General features: G+C 44.6%; 1 protein-coding gene across 2 annotated transcripts in view; it reads left to right on the top strand.

The window, feature by feature from the left end:
* Positions 1 to 23336, top strand: part of OSBPL10 (oxysterol binding protein like 10) — a 291276-nt gene that overhangs the window by 105068 nt on the left and 162872 nt on the right. For both annotated transcript variants that reach the window (XM_056129183.1, XM_056129182.1), the window contains exon 3: positions 413 to 492. In XM_056129183.1, the coding sequence (XP_055985158.1) occupies positions 413 to 492 (80 nt within the window). The remainder of the gene's footprint in view (positions 1 to 412; positions 493 to 23336) is intronic.

Genomic DNA, 23336 nt, shown 5'->3' with positions numbered 1-23336 from the left:
ACTTTCAGCGTGCTTCTCCCACCCTGGGTGGATCCTCCCAACACCCTTTATTTGGTGCTCCCTTCTCTATCTGAGCTGCCTTTTCCCCTAGCATGTGCGGCTGGCCTCCAAGCCATGGAGTGAACCTCCTACCAGCATTTTCATAGTGCTTCTATTTCATTTTGTTTCAGAGATATTTTTCTGTTGCACTTAAATTAGTGCTCTGGGGTGGGGGCGGTGGTGGAGGCGAGGTGTGGTGTAACTAAGTACAGGCCGCTGCAAAATTTCATGACTTGTGTTTTCTTTTACCTTCCTTGTACCTCTGTCCCTCTATCCCTCCCTTCCCAATTCCCCACTCACTTCGGTGTGTGTGTTGAAATAGGTTGAATGTGTTTTGGAATAATCCTTGCAAGTGTTTCTTTCTCTGTTTTAGCTGCTGATGCAAAGGAGAAACAGTTCTGGGTGACTCAGCTTCGAGCTTGTGCCAAATATCACATGGAAACAAGTTCTAAGGTAGGTCACCAGGGAACTGGGAGACTTTTGGATAACTTTGATGGCTTCCCTTCAGTCCCATGATCACTTTCTTTGGGGAAACAGTTTTCTGTTAAGCGGTCCACAGTAAGGGAATCTATACATACTCTGCTGTATTTAAACTTGACATCAAGAGACAATCATTGGATCCACTCATAGTTAGAATGAAGAGGCCACTATGCCCTTGGAACTGATTTTAGAAAGATATCTCTATTGCTTTTCATGCTGTCAGTCGAGACAGCTGTAATCAGTCTGTTGAGAAACCTGAATGGATGACTTAATTGTGGAGGCAAAGTAGTCGGATTTTCTGTTCATGGAGATGTGTTATTGTGACCGATTCTTTAATGAAACCTAGATCTACATATTGATTATATACTCAATACGCTTCTGCTTTCCAAAGGTGTGGATATGTTTTGGGGCAATTGAGGTCTGAGTATGAGTCATTTTCTTCTCTGGATTTGATATGAGATCTTGAGTCAGAAATGTGGTAGGTAGGAGGGCAATATTCATGGATTGGGTGTGGATTCCTATTATTAAAAATCAGAATGTCATTAAAAATGGAATATGTTTGTGGAAATAAATACTTGTTTAAATGAATATTCCAAGGATGCCTCACTTGGAACATGAGTTCAAATACTGCTTTTTCTTCCTTCATCAACACATCTCATAGAAAGGCCCATACTTGAATCTTGGGATGACCCCTTCATCCAACCTACTTGTGATCTTTCTTGGGGGCACAAGCTCAGTCTGGCTACTATACCTTCCTGTTGTGCCACTAAATATGACCTGAAGTAATTTCATTGCAAAAATTTTGTTCTTTTTTTTCCCTATCTAGAGAAATCCTATCTTTCTGTACTTGCTCATGTAGCTCTGGTTGCTGTGGTACCCACGTGACTTTTCCCTGAGTCGAATCTGGGCTATCAGGATAAGGTCCTGTTTCTAAATGCTTTACTTTCTGGCCTCCTTTAACTTCCAGGAACTAGAGTAGCTGTTTGGGACTTTTTTTCTCAGTTATACATTGGCCACTTGTATTTTCTCTTGGGCACATCACCTTGACCCATTTATATTCTTCACTCATTTTTCTACTGAGTTCATTATTTCCTTGACTTGCAGCTATATGAGTATTAGATCCATTTGTCTTTTGACAGAAGTTTGTACTGTCAGTATGTTCCCTTAGTAGTATATTTGTATTTTGACTTTGTCTTTTGTTTTTGGGTCATACCAGTGGTGGTCAGGGATCACTTGTGGCTATGTGCTCACGAACTACTCAGGAATTATCCTTTCAGGGTAGTTAGTAATTCTGTTAAAGTCAAATCAGTGACCCGATTTAATTTCAGGAGTGAGGACTGAGGTAGAGAAACCAGAGTAAAAATTTAGAAGCAGGGACCTAATAGGATTTATTGTTTGAGAACTCAGCATGAGCCTGTCCTCACTTTTCTTGTGATCACCTCTTGGATCAGGCAGAGAATAGTCACATGTATACTGTGTACACACCTAGTGAATTCAGCAGAAGCATTATCTGTTGGGAGCCCGTGCTAGTTAAATATTAAGGAAGTTCTTGTCCTGGGGACGTGTTGTCTAAAGACTGGTTTATAGAAGCCATTGTCTTGGGGTTACACATTCTAAGGGCTGATTTTGTTTATCTTGCCACCTCTTTCCCTGTTTTTGTGGCAGAACATGTTGCTAAGGTGTATCAATATATAACCAAGGAAAATATCATTGAAACTGTGTAACTATAGAAAAACATCATTGACTTCTAGAAACCCCAGTATATTCTAAACTTATGTATCCTGAACATTCCTGAATATTTTTCCAGTGTATGCTTCCTTCTAGAGACCTATAAACGTCTGTTGCTTGTTCAGTAAAGACACCGCACGAGCATTGCTTGTCTAGCCCTCCTTACCCCGGGGCCCTTCTCCCTTCACCAAGGGGACCCTGTTGGACTTAGCTGCGGGGGACATGGCAGTTATCAAGTCCAGTATTGGAGCGAAGAGTTCGGAGTGAGCGTGCGGTTAGGCTGAGAACAAACACCCGGATATCCTGTTTGCATTCCCTCCTGGCTGGCAGCCTGCTATGCATTGGGGTCATTGGGAGTATTTGCTCAACCTTCTCTTCCCTCTGTTCTTCCTGTTTCTCTCTCACTAATTCACATCCTTTCCCGAGAGATTTTCAAGAATATTCTATCTACAACTGCTTGGAATTTCACCTTTTAAACACTTCTTGGTTTTGTTTTTTTGGGGGGCCACATCCAGTGGTGCTCAGGGCTTACTCCTGCGTCTGCACTCGGGGATTACTCCTGGTTGGGGGACTCTATGTGGTATCAGGGATTGAATCCCAGGTTGGACACATGCATGGTAAGTGCCTTGCCTGTTGTACTATCTCTCCAGCTCTCTTTAAAAACTTTTAATTTAAAATTAAATGTTCCCTGGAACAAATTATTAGGCAGATGAAATGGTACTATTATTTAACCTTCCTTAAAGAGATAAAGAAGCCAGATTCCTTATACATTTAGGATAGCCAGATTCTTACAACTTGGGGCTAGCTGAGGACTTTCAAGACCATACAGTATTAGCTCAGTGGTAGAGTGTCTGCATTTGTGTGTGTGAGGTCTGGATTCATTCCTCTGCGCTAATAATAATAATAATAATAATAGCAATAACAATAATGTTTAGAGATTGGTTCCAAAAACTCAGGTATGCCTAAATCGCTTAGTCCAAAATTGAAGTAAGAGACAAAAATAAAATTGAGGGATTAAGACTCTAATACAAAGGTTGGAACACATGCTTTGTATATACTTAACCTGGTTCTGTCTCTGACACCACATGGCCCCTGAACACTGCTTACTGAATGTGCCCTGGTGGTCTCCCCAGTATAGCAGAGCCTGAGCAACACTGTATCCTCAAATCCGAGCACTGGCCACTGACTTTGTGGGTTGAGAAATCCTCAGATAATGAGTGTAGCCCCTGAACTTAGGAATCCACTGTGAGAGTGTTCTCTCTCTCTCTATTCAGATATTATTTTGCTTTGCTTTTGAAAAGTACAAGTGGTCATTCTTGGGCCAGCCATGTTTTGTATGTAGGAAATCCTGATGATGATTATGCCCCCAAAACCCCAAACACAAAAGTATTTTTCTTTTACTCTTTTTTTCTTTTTGGGTCACACCTGATGATCCTCAGGGGTTACTCCTGGCTCATGCACTCAGGAATTACTCCTGGCAGTGTTCAGGGGACCATATGGGATGTGGGGAATCGAACCCTAGTTGACTGCATGCAAGGCAAATGCCCTACCCGCTGTGCTATCACTCCAGCCCACAAAAGTATTTTTCTCATAGAAAATTAGGTAAGGTATTTATTGCTTGATTACTTTAATACACCAGATTTTAAAAGGAAGGAGATGGTTGAAAAACTTAGGTATGTGGGGTTTGTGACTGAGATCTCCAGGATCTCATGGAGACCAGGATGAGCGACATCCCCCCATCGTCCTGTTCTTACAGGAGCCAGGCAGTGACAACCATGAACTGCCTCAGGTGCCATATGAGACTTAACTGGCCATGATAGAGACTTATAAATAAATCTCGAAAGAGATCAGCAAGCTTCAGAGATACTTCTGGACTCCAAAGTCGCATCCAGTTAAAAATTTAACTTCAACTGTATCACCCCATTCAAAATTTTAGAATTCTTGGAGCACGAACATCTCAAACTCTACACTACTGATATACCAGGAGTAGCACACTACATTGGATGGGATGTAAAGTAGGCAACCAATCTTAAGAAAATATTAACATGCAAGGCTTAACCTGTAAAACCATGTTAGCAATCTCTAATACAAGGGTTTAATGGCTCCAGGGTGAGTTCAACAATCTTCACACACTTTTCTCTAAGAAATTTTTTTAGGTCATTTTTAGCTAGTTAATCATAACAAGAATGCAAAATAAATCATTTAGGGCCTGATATTGGGGCAGGCTCGAGTGGTAGTTGGGAAAATTGGAAATAATGGTGGAAAGGTGTAATGGTGATAGGATTGGTGTTGGACTATTGAATGTAATAAATCATAGTGAACAACTTTATAAAAATAAAACTAAAAAAACTAGTATTGGCACACTAAAAAATTTAAAAATAAAACAAAAATAAAGGGGGGAGAGGTAGTTTAGATAGTCTAATCCTTTTGAGTGTAAACCTTATTGAGACTTGACCCATTGTAATGTTATGGTACAGAGTTCACCAGAGTAAACTACTCGCCCAACCACAGAATGTCCCCCTGGCACCACTACAACCACCAACCCTCACAAAGCCTGCTTTCTCAGAAAGCTCTGATGTATGTCCCCACCTCATGTCATGGCAACTAGAGTGTTCTCTGAACAAAATTAATAACCTTTCCAATTAGACTTTGTTTAGCAGAGTACTAAGCTTTACCCCTGTGTTCTGTCAGTTTGATTCTGTCTTGATTTTAGCTGATTTTATTGAGTTGTGGGGTATTTTTGTTCTTAATACTGTTACTTGCAAAAATCAAAAGTGACTCCCTGTTTTTAACATCTCAGATGTAAAAAAAATATGTCTGAGTTCCCACGTCAAAATTAAGTCTTGATCTTCGTTGTCTACAGGGCTGGGTTCCTAATCTGGCCCCTTTGTCTTTACACATGGGGGTACTTCATCCAGGAGGGCTGTGGAGCTCACACTTGAAGTGGAATTCTCTGGTGGCTTGTTAAGACCTCACACATATTTATTAGAACTTCTGAGTTACTCCCTTCACGGGTAGTGGGAGGGGTGGGGGAGGTCGTGGTCCCTTTTCAGTTTCAGCTTCTAGATGAATAGAAATTGCCAGGCAGAAACCTTCCTTCACCGTCACTTAAGTTCTTCCTGTGGCCCTTTGTGTTTGAGACCAAGTTGTGGGGGGGTGTGAAGCTGGCCTCTGTGAAAATAACATTGCCTTTTTTTCTAAAAATTTAACAAAGCAAAAAAATTCTGATTTTTTTGTTGTTGTTGTTCAGGGTGACAATAGTTTGTAACATGACATAGATTTAAAGTGTATAGCATTATAATAGTTAAAATACCTACCTATATTTTACACTCATCCCTCCCCCAAATCTAGTTTCCATCTTTCACCATGCAGTTGATACCTTTTCCCCAACTCACATATTCCCTGCTACATCCTATTGCTTTATTGTTTTGGCTTTTAGGCTTTATCTGACTGTACTCCGAGCTTACTTGTGACTCATTGCTCAGGGCACCATATATGCAGTGTCAGGGATGGAACAGGGATTGTATACAAGGTGTTTGTTGTATTCCCTATGCTATCTGTCCAGCCCCCACTTCTTACTTTCATAAAGTATCACATTGTCTGGAAAAGTGTTAGAGAACTGTATTGAACCATCCGCCTGAGAATTGACTTGTGTGTGAGTATTTGAAAGTATTAAAAATGCAGGAGCAGTTGCCTGGTTTCTCCAAGTGGGTGGTACTTGGAAACTATCAAGGCAGGGACCGGGGGCAAAGGGAACCATGAGAAGTACAGGGGTGGGGAAGGAATGAGCTGGGTACCAAAGTAAGCGCCAGAACACACTGCTTCCTCATCAGGCTTTGCTCCTGCCAGCAGTGCTGTGAGGCCTCTCTTTAAAATCTGCTGATAAGTGATGGAGCTGGGGCAAGCACTTTAGTTGCTCACCCACCCCCACCTCCTATCCTTGCTTTCTGGCCGGAGCCGATTGAAGGCTCACTGTGGGGTTCTCCCTCAAGACCTCCATCTTTTACAGTGTTGAAGGGGTTTCTGCAAAAGGATGCCTGTGATTTTAGTGCCGTCCAGGGAATCCTCCTCCAGGCTCATAAATGGAATCATTTGCCCTGACCTTTGGCACGGAATTTTAGGATGTCAGCCCACTGTGCAAAGCAAGCCTTTTTGGCGGGCCTCCATGAACTTTGAAGTAAAGTACCTATGGATTGAATAGGTTTGTTTCCTTTCTTTTGTTAAAAATTAATCTATTTTTGTTGTCATTGTTTGTTTGGGGGCCACACCCTCTAGTGCTCAGGGGTTACTTCTGGCTCTGCACTTAGGAATCACTCCCAGTGGGGCTCAGGTCCCCATATGGGATTCCAGGGATTGAAACCTGGGTCATCCACGTGCAAGGCTTGTGCCCTACCCATTGTACTATCACTCTGGCTGCTGCTGATAGATCCTAGAGCATTACTCCTGCCAGGCTCTTTGCCTGAGCTCTATCCTCATTCCCCCCATCCGTGTTTCATTTTGCAGTGTTCTGGTCCCAAAGAGGCTGGAGTGATAGCACAGAGGGTAGGGCGTTTGCCTTGCATGCGGCCGACTGGGGTTCGATTCTTCCGTCTCTCTCGAAGAGCCTGGCAAGCTACGGAGAGTATTCCGCCCTCGCGGCAGAGCCTGGCAAGCTTCCCATGGTGTATTCGATATGCCAAAAACAGTAACAACAAGTGTCACAATGGAGACTGTACTGGTGCCCGCTCGAGCAAATCGATGAACAACAGGACGACAGTGCTACAGTGCTACAGTGCTGGTCCCAAAGACATGCCATGGGGGTGGAATGAAAGATCCATGTCAAATCCCTGTTCTGCTGATCCTGTGGTGGGTATACCTGCTTGGGCCACTTTCCACCTTCCTGAGCCTTTGTTATCCCCTTGTGACCACTTGAATTTCCTAAGGCAGCTGTGGGGCTCCATGAGAGAAGGCCGCTTGAGTGAGTTCTCTTTCTGCAGGGTTTGGGGCTCAGGGCTCGGGGCTCAGGGCTCGGGGCTCATGCTGGCTGCCTGGGGTGACTGCTACCTGGTGTCCAGAATCTCCCCACCTCTGGTGTTCTGATAGTCCTGTCAGGAAACCAGGTTTGCCATTGCATCCATTTGTGGTTTTGCTTGTTCTCAGACAGGCCCCATTATTTTCAAATGTCTCTCTCCGAGAACTTGGGGTCATTCAAAATGGACACAAGTCAATATATGGGGGGTAGCAAGGGAGTTAGAGAAACTCATAATGCTGTTTTGTAAGTACTTTTGTCCTGTAGGAAAAGTAGAATAACGAGGACAGTTGTGAAATGGTTCTGAAGCTTTTAAGGACCTTTAGATCTTGCAGATTTCATTGGCTTTCATTTGGACCAGTTAAGAGAATTAAAAACAATTAAAAAAAAACCCCATCCATTTGTATCTTTCCTCCCAATTTTTATTTAGGCACTGTGATCTATATTACTGTTAATAAATGGCAAATTATGTTCCAGCTTCACAAGCATCACCAGAATATCAGCATCCTCTACTCCTGTCTCAGGGGCTCCTTCCACCTCACCTGACCTCCTTGGCAACCTTATTAAAACCTTTAAATCATTAGGGGCTGGAGAACAGGTAAGGAACTTGCCTTGTATCCAGCTGACCTGGCTTCAAGCCCTGGCACCTCATATGGTTCCCTGAACCCTGCCAGAAGTGTCCCTGAATGCAGAACCAGGAGTAAGCCCTGAGCACTGCAAGGTGTGGTCCCCAAACAAAACAAAAAATATTATATTTTGGGTGACATGTTTACAATAGTAGTAATGCTTTTGGCCTTGGTGTATGCAATGACCTCAGCCACCAAAGTGCCCCCCACACCCTCTTCTATGAGCCAGGTGTTACCTGCACCTGAAGCCCTCTCCATTCCCTAGGAGAATTTTTGTTTGTTTTGGGCCACACTCCGTGGAGTTGTGAGGGACCATGAGGTGCCAGGGATTAAACCTGGGGCTCCCAGGTAGAAAGTATGTGCTTCAGACCTCTCAGTTATTTCTCCATCCAGATGGAGAATTCTTCAGTTTTGAGGCCACACCTGGCTGTGTTCAGGGATTTCCCCTGACAGTACCAGGATCAAACCTGGGCCAGCAACTTCCTTATTCGCAGCACTATTGCTCCAGCCCCCAGATGGAGAATTCTTAAAGATGAGATGGAACGGAAACGGACTGTGTTCTCATTCTTTCCCGAAATAAAAATGTTCAACCTGTAATTGTGACACTTCTCCTTAAGAGACTCTTAACCACTGTAACATGGTGACAACTCATTCCTGTTGTGAGGGTACCAAGCCTTCTCTTTCTTTCCTTCTTGTGATGCTGGGGATCAAACCCACGGCCTTGCATATGTGAGTGAGGAGGGTGCTCATCGCTGAGTCACACCTCCAGCCCAGGTGGTCCCAGTTCTTGGGGAAGCTCTCACGCTTCCTATCTGGGATGCAAACAGTTTTTATTCTGACCCGTCCCTGTTCAGCATGAACTCTGGTGAGTTCAGCGCTCATAGCATAGGAGGACTCTTTCCGGATGCAACAGAAGCAGTGTGATTTAAAAGGCAGGAATGTGACTCAGTCTCATAGTAAGCCTCTGAAAAAATAGGAAAGTGCATGCTGAAAGTAGACTATAGACCGAACATGATTGTCACTCAATGCCTCTTTTGCAAACCACAGCACCCAAAAAGGAGAGAGAGAACAAAAGGGAATGCCCTGCCACAGAGGCAGGGTAGGATGGGGGGATAGGGGGTGGGAGGGATACTGGGACCAGTGGTGGTAGAGAATGGGCACTGGTGGAGGGATGGGTACTTGATCAGTGTATAACTGAAACCGAAGCACAAAAATGTGTAAATCTACAACTGTACCTCATGGTGTTTCACTAATAAAAATTTAAAAAAAAAAGAAAGAAAACTAAAACAAAAAAAAATAGGAAAGTGCAAAGGGAAAAAGTCACTCCAGATTCCAGCGCCAAACCTTACCTCTGATGTTACTCTTGGGAGTGCTTCCAGTGGTCACGGATCTGTAGGCATGTATCACACAGCACCATCTGGAGCTCTTGTTGGCCCAGAGAAGGTGCTGATGTCTTTTGGGGGCCAGTATCCCCTCCTCAGCAAGGGGGCCGCTGAACTCAGAATTTGCTGTTGATGGTGGGGTGCTTTTAGCTTTCGGTTATACTGGGAGTGTGCCTGGTGGTTGTGGGTTGGAACCTATTTGTCATCTCATGTAGCTTTTCTTCCTAGGCAGCTCCTGCCCCTCCTGCCAGGATCAATTTCTCACCCTTGTTTCCTTGCCCTACTTTTGTTGAGAGTCACAGGAGATATCGAGGAAACAAAGGGACATCTTGGCTGGTGATTCACCTACCTACCCATCTGGGAAATGTAACTACATGGCGCCACCCCAATCTCCTCTTCACCCCCCTCCCCCCCCCCCCCCCACCGCAGTTCCCTCATGAAATTCAATAAGGAGGAATTGTAGTCATTTTTCACATTCGCTAGGTTTGAGATCCTTTCTTGGTGCTGACTCCATCCTTTCATTTACCACCTTGGAGTCCAATGCTGTTCCTGGCTCTGTGCTCATTCCTGAGCCCTGGTGGCGATCAGGGAGCAGAGGCAGTGCTGGGGATTGAGCCTGGGTTGGCTGCAGGTAAAGCAAGCGCTTTACCTAATGCTATCTCTCCGCCTCCTGTTTTCTCATCTCGAGTCTCTGATTACTGTGCTTCTTTGTAGTCAATGCTGTCACCATCTAGGAAGGCAGTAGGTCCAGGAAATGGACCCTTTCTTCTTTTCTCCTCTTGGTATATGGGGATGGTGCCTTGTCCTTGCTAAAGTGGTTCTAAATGAAAATGCAGATTTTCAGGTACCATCTTAAGCAGGTTTGGTTATAGAGAAACAGGACTGTCTTATACAGACTTTTATAAATACCTTAAACGTCTCAGGAGGTCTTGAAATGTATAGCAAAATCTGCTGAGTTTCAGAATATATATCTGTATGTATGTATGTATATATATATATTCATATATATTCATGCCATTTGCTGCCCACATCACATGCATTTCTTCCCTATCCCCCAGAATAGTGCTGGCATGCTAATTCATGGGAGGCTTTGTGATGCTGGAACACTGTCTCCTTCTGGTGGCTGGGCAGGGGTTTGGGATAGAAATGGGCAGCTGTCTGTCTTATGGAGGAACTAGCATCTTGTAAGGACCCGCCCATGTTCACACAAGTTCCTCATGACCACTGAGTCCTGAAGCACAGTATGTAACTCACAGCTTCCAGTTTTTAAAAAAAGTTTTTGGTTTTTGGGCCACACCCAGTGGTGCTCAGGGCTTACTCCTGGCTCTCTGCTTAGGGATCAGTCCTGGCGGGGTTTGGGGGACCATTTGAGATTCTGGTGTGCAAAACAAGCCACCTTACCTACGGTCTCTCTGGCTCTACAGCTTCCACTTTTGTCATGATTCTACCCCCTCCCTCAAGAGTGGAGAGCTTTCATCTGGGTGTGAGGGGGTGCAGGCAGTAAGGAGGAGGTTAGAGAGTGCCGGGCTGGCCCAAGGAGAGCTAGCTCAACACTCAGGAATCATTCCTGGTGGTGCTTTGGGAACCATATGGGATGCTGGGGATTGAATCTGGGTCTGCCTTGTTCAAGGCAAGGACCCCACCTACTATACTATCTCTCCAGCCCCCAACATCTCGTGTATGTCTCAGGACACTATGAGACAGATACTTTCACGGCATTTGTAGATGAGGACACTGAGGCACAGAGAGGAATATGGATAAGCCATATACCGAGCATCACCACATAGCCAGCATGTGATTGCCATCTTTTCTTTTCTTTTCCTTTCTTTTCTTTTTTCTTTTTTCCTCTTTTCTTTTCTTTCTTTCCTCCCTCCCTCCCTCCCTCCCTCCCTTCCTTTATTTCTGAGATACCATAAGTCTCTTTAAAATAAGTTCAGTCATTTCAGTACATTCACAAAGTGGGGCAGTCATTATTACTGATTAATTCCAGAATGTTGTATCGTCCTTAAAAGAAACTTCCTTTGCCCATTAGCAGTTTCTCCTCATTACCCGCCTACACTCTTTTCCCAGCCCCTGGCAACCATTAACCACTGTCTCCATGGATTTGCCTATTCTGGGCGTCTCATATTAATGGAATCATTAAATATGTGGTCTTGTGTCTGACCTATTTTACTTAGCATAATGTTTTCAAGATTCTTCATATTGTAGCATAAATCATGGCTGATTTATTCAGCTTTTTTATGGCCAAGTAATATTCTATTGTAGAGGCCTGTCACTGTTTTATCTGTTCACCAATTGATGTTTAGTATGATGTTGCTTTCAGGTTCTGGGCTGTCATGAGTAATGATTCTCTGAATAGTGTTCACATTTTTTTGTGTGTGAATGTTTTAATTTCTTTTGGATATACACGTTAAAAAGAGGAGTTTCTAAGACATATGGTAACTGCCTAACTTTTTGAGGAATAGCTAGACCTTTTTAAAGTATCTGCAGGATTTTATATTCCTTTTTCCACATACCAGGTTATAATTCGAGAGCCCGGCAAGCTACTGAGAGTATCTTGCCTGCATGGCAAAGCCTGGCAAGCTCCCCATGATGTATTCAGTATGCCAATAAACAGTAACAAGTCTCACAATTTGTTGTGAGATGTTACTGCTGCCTGCTTGAGCAAATTGCTGAACAACGGGAGGACAGTGCTACATCTTTAGCAAAGTTTTTTTTTTAATTGTCTTTGGTAATTAAAGCCATCTTAGTGGATATCAAGTGTCTGATATGGAATTGATTTGAATTTTCCCAGTTACTAATGAGGGTATAAATCTCTTTATGTTCTTATTTCTTATTGGCCTTCTTATATCTTTTTTGGAACAATATCTGTTTGTCATTGTTTTAAATTTTTTGGTTTTTGGGCCTCACCCTTCTGTGCTCGTGGACCATATGTGGTACCAGGGATCAAACCTGGGTCAGTCACATGCTATACCTTCTCTCTGGCTCACATTTCCCATTATTTTTTGAGTTGAGTTGTTTTCTCTATTCTGGAGACTAGAATCCTTCAGAGAGAGAATTTTCAAATATTTTTTCCCAATCTTTGGGTGTTTTCTCTTTCCCATCTTCTTTTAAAGTTGTTCCAGAGACTTCAGAGTACTGCTTGGGAAGCATCACCCTCCTCCCCATCAATTCAAAAAAGGAAAGGGCAAGTTAATGGACTCACCATGCGAAGTGGAATCAGGATGAAATGTCATTTCATAAGCACTTTACAAATACCAGTTCTTTTTATAACACAAGCCCCCGGTCCCTGCTAGAATATCTGTGTTGGCAGGAGACCTGGTCTCTGAGCACGGTCCTTCCTGGAAGAGGTTCACTCAGGAGTGGCGGCAAAGAGCCTCCCCCACATCTTTTTCTAAGGATTCCCCTGGAAAGGTTTGTTATGTACAAATGACGATCTTCCAGTGTAATCCAGACTAAGCCAGTGAGCTGCTTCCCACTCACTGCCTGTGGGCTATGGGTTCAGAACTAGCTCTCAGAAACCCATCTGGGGCAAATTGTTTCTGAGCCTCAGAGCCTCCTCTGTGAAATGGGGACAGTGTACCTTGTGGGTGTGGAGCTTTTGCAGTCTGCTTGGCTGAGGTTTGGAACCCAGCATTGGGTTAGCTTGTATAAGGAATATGGGCTGATGGGGGACTTTGCCATGTTGGGTCTCATTTGGGGATCATCCTGGGAAAGTCAGTTCCCGACTGCGAGACTTGAAGTGTGTGACTTGTGAATATATTATATGAGGGAGTCGAAATGATATTTCTGATAAGTGAATTTCCAGTTGGAAGATCCTTTCAATCTCCCATCTATTTAAATAAACAGATTGATTAAAATTTCAACAATACTTTTTGAAAAGGGGATGAAGGGCCAGAGAGATTGTACAGAGCTTAATGCTTGACTGCAGCCATTCCTGGTTTATCCTCTGCCTGAATATGGTCCCCTGAGCACCACGAGGGGCGACCCCTTAGTACATCCAGGTGTGACTCAAAAGATCAAATAAAGAAAATAAATAAATAAATAAATAAATAAATAAAGTTTATATAAAGGGAGCAGTTGTCCCATAATGGATGATGTCCTATAATTGAGCCAATCAACCATGTATAAGGGGCCGGAGAGATAGAACAGTGGTGGGACTCTTGCCTTGCAAATGGCCAACCTGGGTTCGATCCCTGGCGCCCCAGTTGGTCTTTTGAGCTCAGTGGGAGTTATCTATGAGTGCAGAGCCAAGAGTATGCCCTGAGCACAGCAGGATGTGTCCCCACAAAAAACAAACTTAGAACAAAACCCAAGCAAACAGGTGAAGAAATACTTCATATGCTTGTCTGTGCATATGTGAAAACACTAATACCCCTGTAAGGAAGAGAAACAGGAATTAGGAATTTCCTTTTTTTATTTTTAAATAGTATTTTTTAAAAAATGTTAAAAATTATTTTCATAAAGTTGTTCACAATAATTGATTACATTTGATATTTTGACACCAATCCCACCACCATTACGCCTTCCCACCACCATGATTTTTTTTTTTTTTTTTGCTTTTTGGGTCACACCCGGCGATGCACAGGGGTTATTCTTGGCTCACGCACTCAGGAATTACTCCTGGCGGTGCTCAGGGGACCATATGGGATGCTGGGAATCGAACTTGGGTCGGCTGCGTGCAAGGCAAACACCCTACCCGCTGTACTGTCACGCCAAGCCCCTCACCACCATGATTTTGAATTTTCCCATCACCATTCAAGCCTGCCCCACAGGCAGATGCTAGATCATTTATTTTGTATTGCTTGTTATGAATAGCATGAGATTGAGTGATAGCACAGTGGTAGGGCGTTTGCCTTGCAAGCTGCCCGCCCGGCTGAGCCGGGTTCGATTCCTCTGCCCCTCTCAGAGAGCCGGGCAAGCTACCGAGAGTATTTCGCCCGCACAGCAAAGCCTGGCAAGCTACCCATGAAGTATTCGTTATGCCAAACACAGTAACAAGTCTCACAATGGAGATGTTACTGGGCCTGCTCGAGCAAATTGATGAACAACGGGAGTCCAGCGCTCCTAGAACTCTGAAATTTTAAATAATTAGGGTCCAGAGGCATCTCTGCAGCGAGCTTCTTGGTTCTGAGATTCATTTGGGAGTCTCTGGATCGTGGCTGTTAATGTGCTTAAGTGGTATGCAGAGGCAGTTTGTGGCATGACAGCTAGGACCCAGCAGGGGCAGGGAGATGGGAAGGAGCAGCCTGTCCCCAATCCCTTGAGGCTTGGAGTTTGCAGTCACTGGTCCCTGGTACTTGGGTTTTTCATTGGGTTCTGGAAGTTTGTGGCCTCTGTGATTCATAGAGGGCAAGTGAAGTGATGATGCCTGCTCCTGTCTGAGGCACCTGGTGAAATCGGCCTGGGCAAAGTCTGGAGGCGTCTCTGCAATGAGCTGCTTTGTTCTGAGATTCATCTGTATTTTATTTTTACAAAGTTGTTCACAATAATTGATTACGTCTAATATTCCAACACCAACCTCAACACCATTACATTATACCTTCCCACCATCATGTTTCGAATTATTCTACCCTTATCCCCCAAGCCTGCCCCCAGAGCAGAACATAATAATTTACTTTGTATTGCCTGTTATGAATAATCCGCTAAAGTTGATCTAAAAATGTTTCCTTAGAGGAAAGTGTGTAAAGATTGTTGTATCACCCTGGAGCCATTAAGCCCTTGTATAGAGTATGAGATGTTCCAGGAATTCTAAGATTTTTAAACAGGGTGGTACAGCAAGAATTAAATTTTTAGCTAGATGGTGACTTGGGGTCCAGCGGTATGTTGTTCTGAGGTTTATTGGTGGGTCTCTGGATCATGATTGTTAATTGCCAGGGCAATTTGTGGATGTGACTGCCAGCTACCAGAAGTGCAGGGAGATGGTGGGGGGGGGGGTGGGGGAGGAAGTCTCCCATTCCCAGCTCTGGGCGAGCCTGGAGATTTTAGTCACAAGTCCCGCATGCTTGGGTTTTTCAGCAGATTCACTCATGGATGAAGTTCATCAGAGCCTGTGGAGAAAGAATTGTGAATTTAGGGTTGAAAAGAAGGTAAGGATTTAGGTGTACCCTTTAGAACTATTATAACTTTTATTTGGGTGCATTGATTGTGTGTGTGTGTGTGTGTGTGTGTGTGTGTGTGTGTGTAAAAGTGGTTCAAATTTAAATTCGTAACACTTGTGGAGAATGCAGTTGGGGGCATGTGCTGGCCAAGTGGTGAGTGTCTGGGCCTCATTCGCATAGATCCTTTTGTTTGCAGGAAAACTTCTTCCCAGCCAGGTACTGATGGACCTCTTCTCATTATGTTCTCCACTTGAAAGTCTTAAACTGAATGTCCTTGAAGAAATTTGATAATTCCAAATTCCTGCCAGCTCAGATTAGGCTTCTATTCTTGTTACTTGCAATCGATTTTCCTTGATATGGTTTGAAGTGCTTAAAATTTAATGCTCTTTGGGAAAGTATTCCTCCTGCCCCTTTATTTGAATTAAGTCGTGATTAATGCTGTAGCCTGGGTGGGAGTGAGTTCACCCCTTGAGAGGAAGAGTTCATGGGGGTCCTGAATGACTCTCCCTAGAGAATGGTGGGATTGCTGCCCCCTGAAAACACAGTAGCTGGCCCTTGTGTCTCAAAAAACTTGCCTTGGGGCTGGAGAGATAATACAGGAGGGACTTGCCATGCATATGAGTGACCAGGGTTCTATTCCTAGCACCACATGTGGTTCCCCCAGCTCTGTCCCCCAGCACCTCCAGAGTGGCCCCTGAGCAAAAGTTAAGTCTTGAGCATTGCTGGATATGGTCCCCAAAGCAAAATAAAAACTTGTCTAGTACATCTTACAATGTAATATACTAGCATGTCCTGGTCCTGTACTGGGCAGGGTGTATGTACATGAGTGTGTGAGTGTGTGGGCAGGGTGTGTGTGGGGGGGGGGGGGGGTTGGAACCTGAATCCTAACAATATTTTAAGAATGTGTTTTTATGGTTTTGTCTTTGTTTTCAGTGGTTCTTGGGATTGGACCCGGGGCATGCTACATGTACTCTCTACCTCTCCACCTCCAAATATTGTTTTCCCACTTGTTGAATTAAAATACTTTTCCCATTAAGACCCTGAAGGGTGAGGTGCCAGGGTTGAATACAGATGCTTAGTGCCCAGATCTTTTCTCCTCATGAGCGAGTCCTGGGGGGAGGGGTGCTTAAAGCATGATAAACAGCCTGTAAGTGGTGTGGGATCAGCTCTGCCGAGGATTTACTATCCCTGGGTCTCTCTTCATGTGTTTTGTTGTTGGGTAATTTTACTTTTGTGTTATATTAAGCTCAGTGTCGTTTTTCTTCTGTAATTTTTCACAGATAATTACTTTTTGGGTTCTTAAAACTAAGTGTAAAACATCCCCTCCTAAACACACTATCAAATTAAGCAAATAAAACAGCTTAAGAACAGCTTTTATTAAAACAATAAAGTTTGGGGACTTTTTTATTGTCTTAATAAAATGCAACAATTTTGCATCCCTTCACAAGCATAATTTTGAAATTAGGCTCCTGCCTTGCCCAGAAGGAAAGTTTGAGTGCTACCCAGGATGATTAGCTCAGATTAGATTAAAAAGAATTTTTTTTTTCCTAGAAAAAGGGCAAGCTACTGAGAGTATCTCGCCCACACTGCAAGCTCCCTGTAAAGTACTCAATATGCCAAAAACAGTAACATCAAGTCTCACAATTTGTTGTGAGACCTTATTGGTGCCCACTCGAGCGAATCGATGAACAACGGGGGGACAGTGACAGTGACAGTGACAGAAAAAGGGTGTAGTTTGCCAGGCTTATTTCACCAGGTGCTTCAGATAGGAGCAGGCATTGTTCCTCCAACTGCCCCCTATGAATCCTGGTGGCCACAAGCCTCCAGAACCCAATGAAAAAACCCAAGTACCCGGAACCAGTGACTACAAATTTCAGGCCTCAAGGGATTGGGGACAGGCCGCTCCTTCCCATCTCCCCACCCACTTCTGGGTCCTGGCTGTCATGCCCACGAACTGCCTCTGGGTGCCATTTAAGCACATTAACAGCCATGATCCAGAGACTTCCAAATGAATCTCAGAACCAAGCAGCTCGCTGCAGAGATGCCTCTGGACCCTAATTATTTAAAATTTTAGAATTCCAGGAGCGCTGGACATCTCATGCTATTCATAACAAGCAATACAAAATAAATGATATAGCATCTGCCTGGGGGGGCAGGCTTGCATGGTGGTGGGAAAATTCGAAATCATGGTGGTGGGAGGGTGTAATGGTGCTGGGCTTGGTGTTGAAATATTGAATGTAATCAATTATTGTGAACAACTTTATGAAAATAAGGTAAAAGGTAAAAGGTAAAGGCCCTCCCGTTGATCATCGATTTGCTCGAGCGGGCCCAGTAACGTCTCCATTGGAGACTTTGTTGTTACTGTGTCTGGCATATCGAATACTCTCGGTAGCTTGCCGGGCTCTCCGAGAGGGGCGGAGGAATCGAACTCGGGTCGGCCATGTTGGTTGCGTGCAAGGCAAACGCCCTACCCGCTGTGCTATCGCACATTATTTTTTATAATTTTAAAAAATAATAAAGTGAAAAAAGGTGTAGTTTATTTATTCCACCATTTATTTGTATTTAAGTAGGGCTTTGTTCTGGGATAAGGAGTTTACATTGCTGTTCTTAGTGGAGAATATGGGTACATGGTTTTCTGTAACAGACCTCTGAGAAGTTTTGCTTTGCGGCAGAATAGATAGTTCTGAGTGTGGGGACATTTATCTCACTAGTACTTCATTGTTGGCAATGGAAGGGCCTGCTATACCCAGGAAGGGAGAAGTCATTTGTAAAGTTGGGGTCAGCAGTTTATAGGGGGGTTCGTCTGGTCCCTATTCTGCTGAAGGAGGCCCACTTGGGAAGATTATTTAATAAATACCTAGAGCACTGGTGTTCTGGTTTTCTGGGTATTAGGGATGCAGAGAGGGATGGAGAGAGGTCACATGGAGCTTACGCTGTTATGGGGAGACAGTGAACAAGCAAATTTGTACTGTCAGGGAGGGGGAGATCATACAGGAGGTAGGGCGTTTGCCTCACACATGGCTGACCTGGATTCGATCCCTGGCCTCTCATTTGGTGCCCTGAGCACAGATGGGGCCCTGAACAAACAAAAAAAAATGAACTCTCTCAGGTTCTTGGGAGAGAGTGTAAGTGACAGAGCATATGGGGCTCAGGGAATTGGGTCCCCAGCACTGTCCTTCTCTCTCCATCTCTGCCCCAGCACACTGCCTGGAGCCCCCATGCACCACACAGCTTGACCTGTACTACTTGCTAAGCATCACAAGGAGCGCCTGCTGCTAAGGCAGGTCTGGGAAGAGGAAAAAGTGAGAATTCTAAGGTATCCCCACCCCAGAACATCCACACACTTGTAGTCTTCAAAAGTGTTAATATCGTCAAAGCTAAGGAAAGTTGTGGAGATATTCCAGATTTAATAAGGCTAGACAAAATTAAATAGGATACCTGCTCCTAAACCAGACCTGGATTTTGTCCTGACAACTTTGGAATATGGACAGTAGGTTTGCAAAAAGATAACCATGAGGGATTGTGTGAACATGTGCTGTTGTGTTCAGGAAAGATGCTGAAGTTGATCTTGCTTAGGGGAAAAGGAAAGGCATGGTGAGTGGACCATCCTCAAATAGCATAGGAAATAGACTTTCTGTGTGGTTGTATGGTTAGGTAATTGGGGTTGAATGGTAAACAACCAAGAATAATAAAGTGTTTCAATTAATAGTTTTTGTAACTTACTATGTATGTGTATGAAATAATTTCCATATAAAAAGTTTTTTTTTTCTGAAGTTATAAGGGGGGTGGCTTTAGGACTTGGGGCCACCTTTCGCATTGCTCAGGGTCTACTCCTTGGTCTCTGATGGAGAGTTGCTCCTGGCATAGGGCGACCATGTGATGCAGGGGATCAAACACAGTTGCATCCTTTCGTATGCAAAGCCTGCAGGCAGTCTGTTGAGTTTTATCTCTCTCAAAAAATATTTTTTAAAAAAACTTAAATTCCTTGGGGGGAAAAATCTCAATAATTTCCATTTTAGCATTTGAGTTATTGACTTGTTACCTAGCTGAGACCAGTCACCTGAATCACTGAGCATTTGAGGAAAAAGCTTTATAGAAACTTTGCAATTATGTTAATTTGGAAAACTGCATAGAACACTGGGGCTTAGAGAGAATATTTTAATGTTATAAATAGATAATAGACCTCTAATAGAGTTATAATGATCTTATGTGTTATATAATATATACAGAACCTATGAGTATGTAAGAAATGTGCCAGAAATAATCAACATTGATGAAAATGCTAAGCAGGGGCAAGTATTATTTTCACCATTCTTGCAATCTAGTCCTTTTGTTCTTTCTTGGACCACACTCAGATGTGCTTTAGGTTTAGTCCTGGCTCTAAGCTCAGAGGACATTCCTGATGGTGCTCAGGGGAACATATGTAGTGCCAGCAATTAAACCTGGATCAGCGGTATACAAGGCAAATACCCTACCCACTGTACTGTTTTTTTCTCCCAAAGGTTGTTCTTGCATGCTAAGTTTGAATTTCCTAATAGAACAGGAGGATAGTTAAAACCTTGAGGAGTTATAAAACTAGATCACTTTAGATCACTTCCCTATATATCTACCAAGGTTTCTGATACCAGAATCTTGTCCCTTCCCCCCGCCCCCGTCATTAGTGGCCCCTAACAAAGGTTGTACAGACCCGTTAAATGGATAGTCTTGGTTTTGAGTCTCTTACAGCAGAAGGCAGAACACTTACTAAAATGCAGAAGTCAATGAATATTCCCCAGCACCCAAAGGGGAGCGGCGGGGGGGGGGTTGTCTGAGAGAGATTTTGTCTGCCATTGATCTCTAATCTGTTATGCAGGAAAAAAGAAGACATTACAGAAGTTAGTTAAGCAATTGGGGGGGGCAGCAGTTACCAGTGGGGTCACATCTCTCCATCACTCACCTACCCACCAGCTCATTCTCCACATGACAGTTTAACTCGTTTAACTCTACCTGCAACTTTTGACTTTCCTAGTCTCATTTCTGTGCTCTTGTTGTTTGCTCTTCATGGCTCTTTAAAATCCTTGACAAGAGGAGACACCTTCCCCCCACCCTCAAACCTGGAGGGCTTGTGGAGAAGTCCATTGGGGTGTGGATGCAGGAACAATTTAAATGGAATGCTGAGTTCCATTAGTAAGTTGACCCCTGCCTTCAGGACCTCTGTATTCTCATTGGCCAAATCAGCCCTGGGAAAAAGTTGCTGATGCGTAATAACTATAACCTTAAGGTATTAATTTTTTCATTCATCCACTTGGCAGCTTATCTTAGAGGCATCTTCTTTTTCATTCCAAGTAAGCCCCGTTGATAGCTAGCCTCAAAAGCACTTCTCTGTGCACTGGGCAATGGACTTTTAGAAGTGTGCCTGGAGAGTGGTCCAGGGGGTAGTGATGGTGCCTTGATTCCTGGCACCGCATGTCCCCTGAGGACTTCCAGGCAGACCCACATCCTCCAAGACTGAAAAACTCAACCTATCGAACAAACAAAAAGACCAAACAAAACTGGAAAATCTTCCCTCAGTGGGCTCCACTCTGTCCACGATGCTATTTAACAGCGCATAATATTGAAGCTAGAAGTTTCCAAATTCTCATCACATGTTAATCTGAAACAAGAACAAAATAGGAAACTACTTTCTACCGTGGAGAGAGTTGGTTCAAATGCCACAAAAACATGTTCTCCCATTAAAAATAATGATGAAGGGACTGAAAGGTAGTACATAAGTAAGACACTTGCCTTGCATGTGGTCAATCCTGGTTCAATCCCAGATACCGTGTATGGTCCCTTGACCACAGCCAGGAGTGATCCCTGAGCACAGAGCCAGGTGTAAGCCCTGAGCATAGCTCCCTGTGGCCCCAAACTAAGCTAAACAAAATGATAGACTAAGGACAAAGGGTGTGCTAGAGTTTCCTAAGTTCCTTTCTTATTTGTCACCTGGTGCCAGAATTTCTCAGTCTTGGCTTTGCTGCTGTCTTAGGTGTTTTTATTCTGAGGAGGCTATTTTGAGTTTTGCTGAATGTTCAGCGTCCCTGGGACGTATCTGCTAGATGTCCATGGTATCTCTTACTGTGCAAAGTTTTCCCAGGCAGCTTTGTCTTTGTGGGGGGTGCCCTGCCACTCCAGGGTGGGGTTGCCTCCACTTGCTGTCCTTCTGGGCCATCCGTTTTACAGATGGGGAAAGAGCGACTCAGGAAGATGAACGGCCAAGCTGACCAGGATGTGGCTTGAAGGGAAGACTTGAAGCCACCTCCTGTGTCTGCAAGTGGCGTGCTGGAGAAGGGAGGCCAGCGTGTGCGGCCGCTTCTGCAGTCGGGCTCCTTGCAGATTATTCCCTGCGGGCTTCCTGCTGTCTTGGCAGGTGTGAGGCAGCACATCCATCATGCCCGCAGACAGGGACCCAGATGGGAAGAGCAGAGCGAGGATGCTCTCTCAGTCCCCGTCCACTCTGCAAAAGGGCCGCCCCAGGCCAGTCGTGCTGGGAAGGGGCCGCCGGGTTCTGCCGAGAGGAAGACGGGGCAGGTGGCAGTGTCCGCCCGTGTTGCTGCAGAGGCTGCAGGCACGCATTCTGAGGTTTCTCCCCCCGGCCTGCGCGGCCGGATGGTGGGGAAGCGCCCAGAGAAGGTACCACTGAGGCGGCGTGAGTAGGGCCGGGCCGCCGGCGCTCCGGATGGGCTGCGGGCACTCTGCAGCGGTCAGGCCCCGCAGCGGCGCGTCCACCTGCTTCCTCCCGTGGTGGACCGAGACGGAGAGGGCTTCTGGCCAGCTCCCGCGCCCCTGGGCGGCCCAGGTAAACGGGAGTTGGGGCCCTGCGGGGGGCACCTAAAGCCGGTTTCTTAGGCTAAGAGAAGGCACTTTCCCTATGGGCGGGTCCAGATAAACCTTCCAGTCTTGCAAATCTCCCGGGGGTTTCTCTGCATTGTGAAACAGAGTGTTTGTTCTGCCCCAGAGGGACCTGGCTGAGTACCCTGCTGAGGGAGGAATCTTTTGGGAAGCTGATTGTTCAGATGTTAAAAGAATATGGGCTCCCACAACATAACATGTGGCTGACAACTAAGGATAGTAGAGACACCGGACAGGAAGATTGCTCCATAGCTGGAAGCCTGCCTCATAGCAAAGGGGAGAAGGCTGCTGGAATAGAGAAGGGATCACTAAGAAAATGATGGCTTGAGGAACTGGTGGGGATGGGAGATGTGTGCTGAAAGTAGATAATGGACCAAACAGGATAACCTCTCAGTGTATCTGCATTGCAAACCATAATGCCCAAAAGTAGAGAGAGAGAGAGTATGGGGAATATTGTCTGCCATGGAGCCAGGGGGAAGGTGGAAAAGGGGGTATACCGGTGATATTGGTGGTGGGGAATGTGCATTGGTGATTCAATAAAATTAAAAAAGAAAAAAAAAATTAAAGGCCCGCTCAGGCAAATCGATGAGCAACGGGAGGACTAATCTGTTCTGATCTGATCTGATGAATTAAATATATAAAAAAGAATATGGCACTGGTGGAGAGATGGGTACTTCATCATGAAATGCAAGCACGAAAGTTTGCAAGTATGTAACTACTTCACAGTGATTCTCTAAAAAAAAAAGAAAGAATATTAGGGAGTTGGTTTTTTTTTGAAACAAAGCCATTAGGTATTTTTTTTGGGGGGTGGGTGGGTGCTCGGGGGCTGTTCCTGACTCTTTTCTCAGGGGTCACTCCTGACATTGCTGGGGATTGGTTTGGCTCCGTGCAAGGCAAGTGCCTTGAGCTTGGTCCTCTCTCTCCTACTCAGGTCCTCATGCTTCATCTGAGATGCTTCTCCTCATGCTGCATCTGAGATAATGGCCTTGGCGAGCCGCTTTGATTTGCTGCCTCTATAGTCCCTCGGAGTTGCCGTGTGGTTGGCTCTTTACCTCCCAGTGTCACAGACTACTGGGTGGGTCCAGATGGAGGGTCGGGACATTGG

This window comes from Sorex fumeus, unplaced genomic scaffold (assembly GCF_029834395.1).
Source record: "Sorex fumeus unplaced genomic scaffold, SorFum_2.1 ptg000072l, whole genome shotgun sequence".
Classification (NCBI taxonomy): domain Eukaryota; kingdom Metazoa; phylum Chordata; class Mammalia; order Eulipotyphla; family Soricidae; genus Sorex; species Sorex fumeus.
Note: the sequence above shows the minus strand (reverse complement) of the source record. Positions and strands in the feature narration are given on the sequence as shown.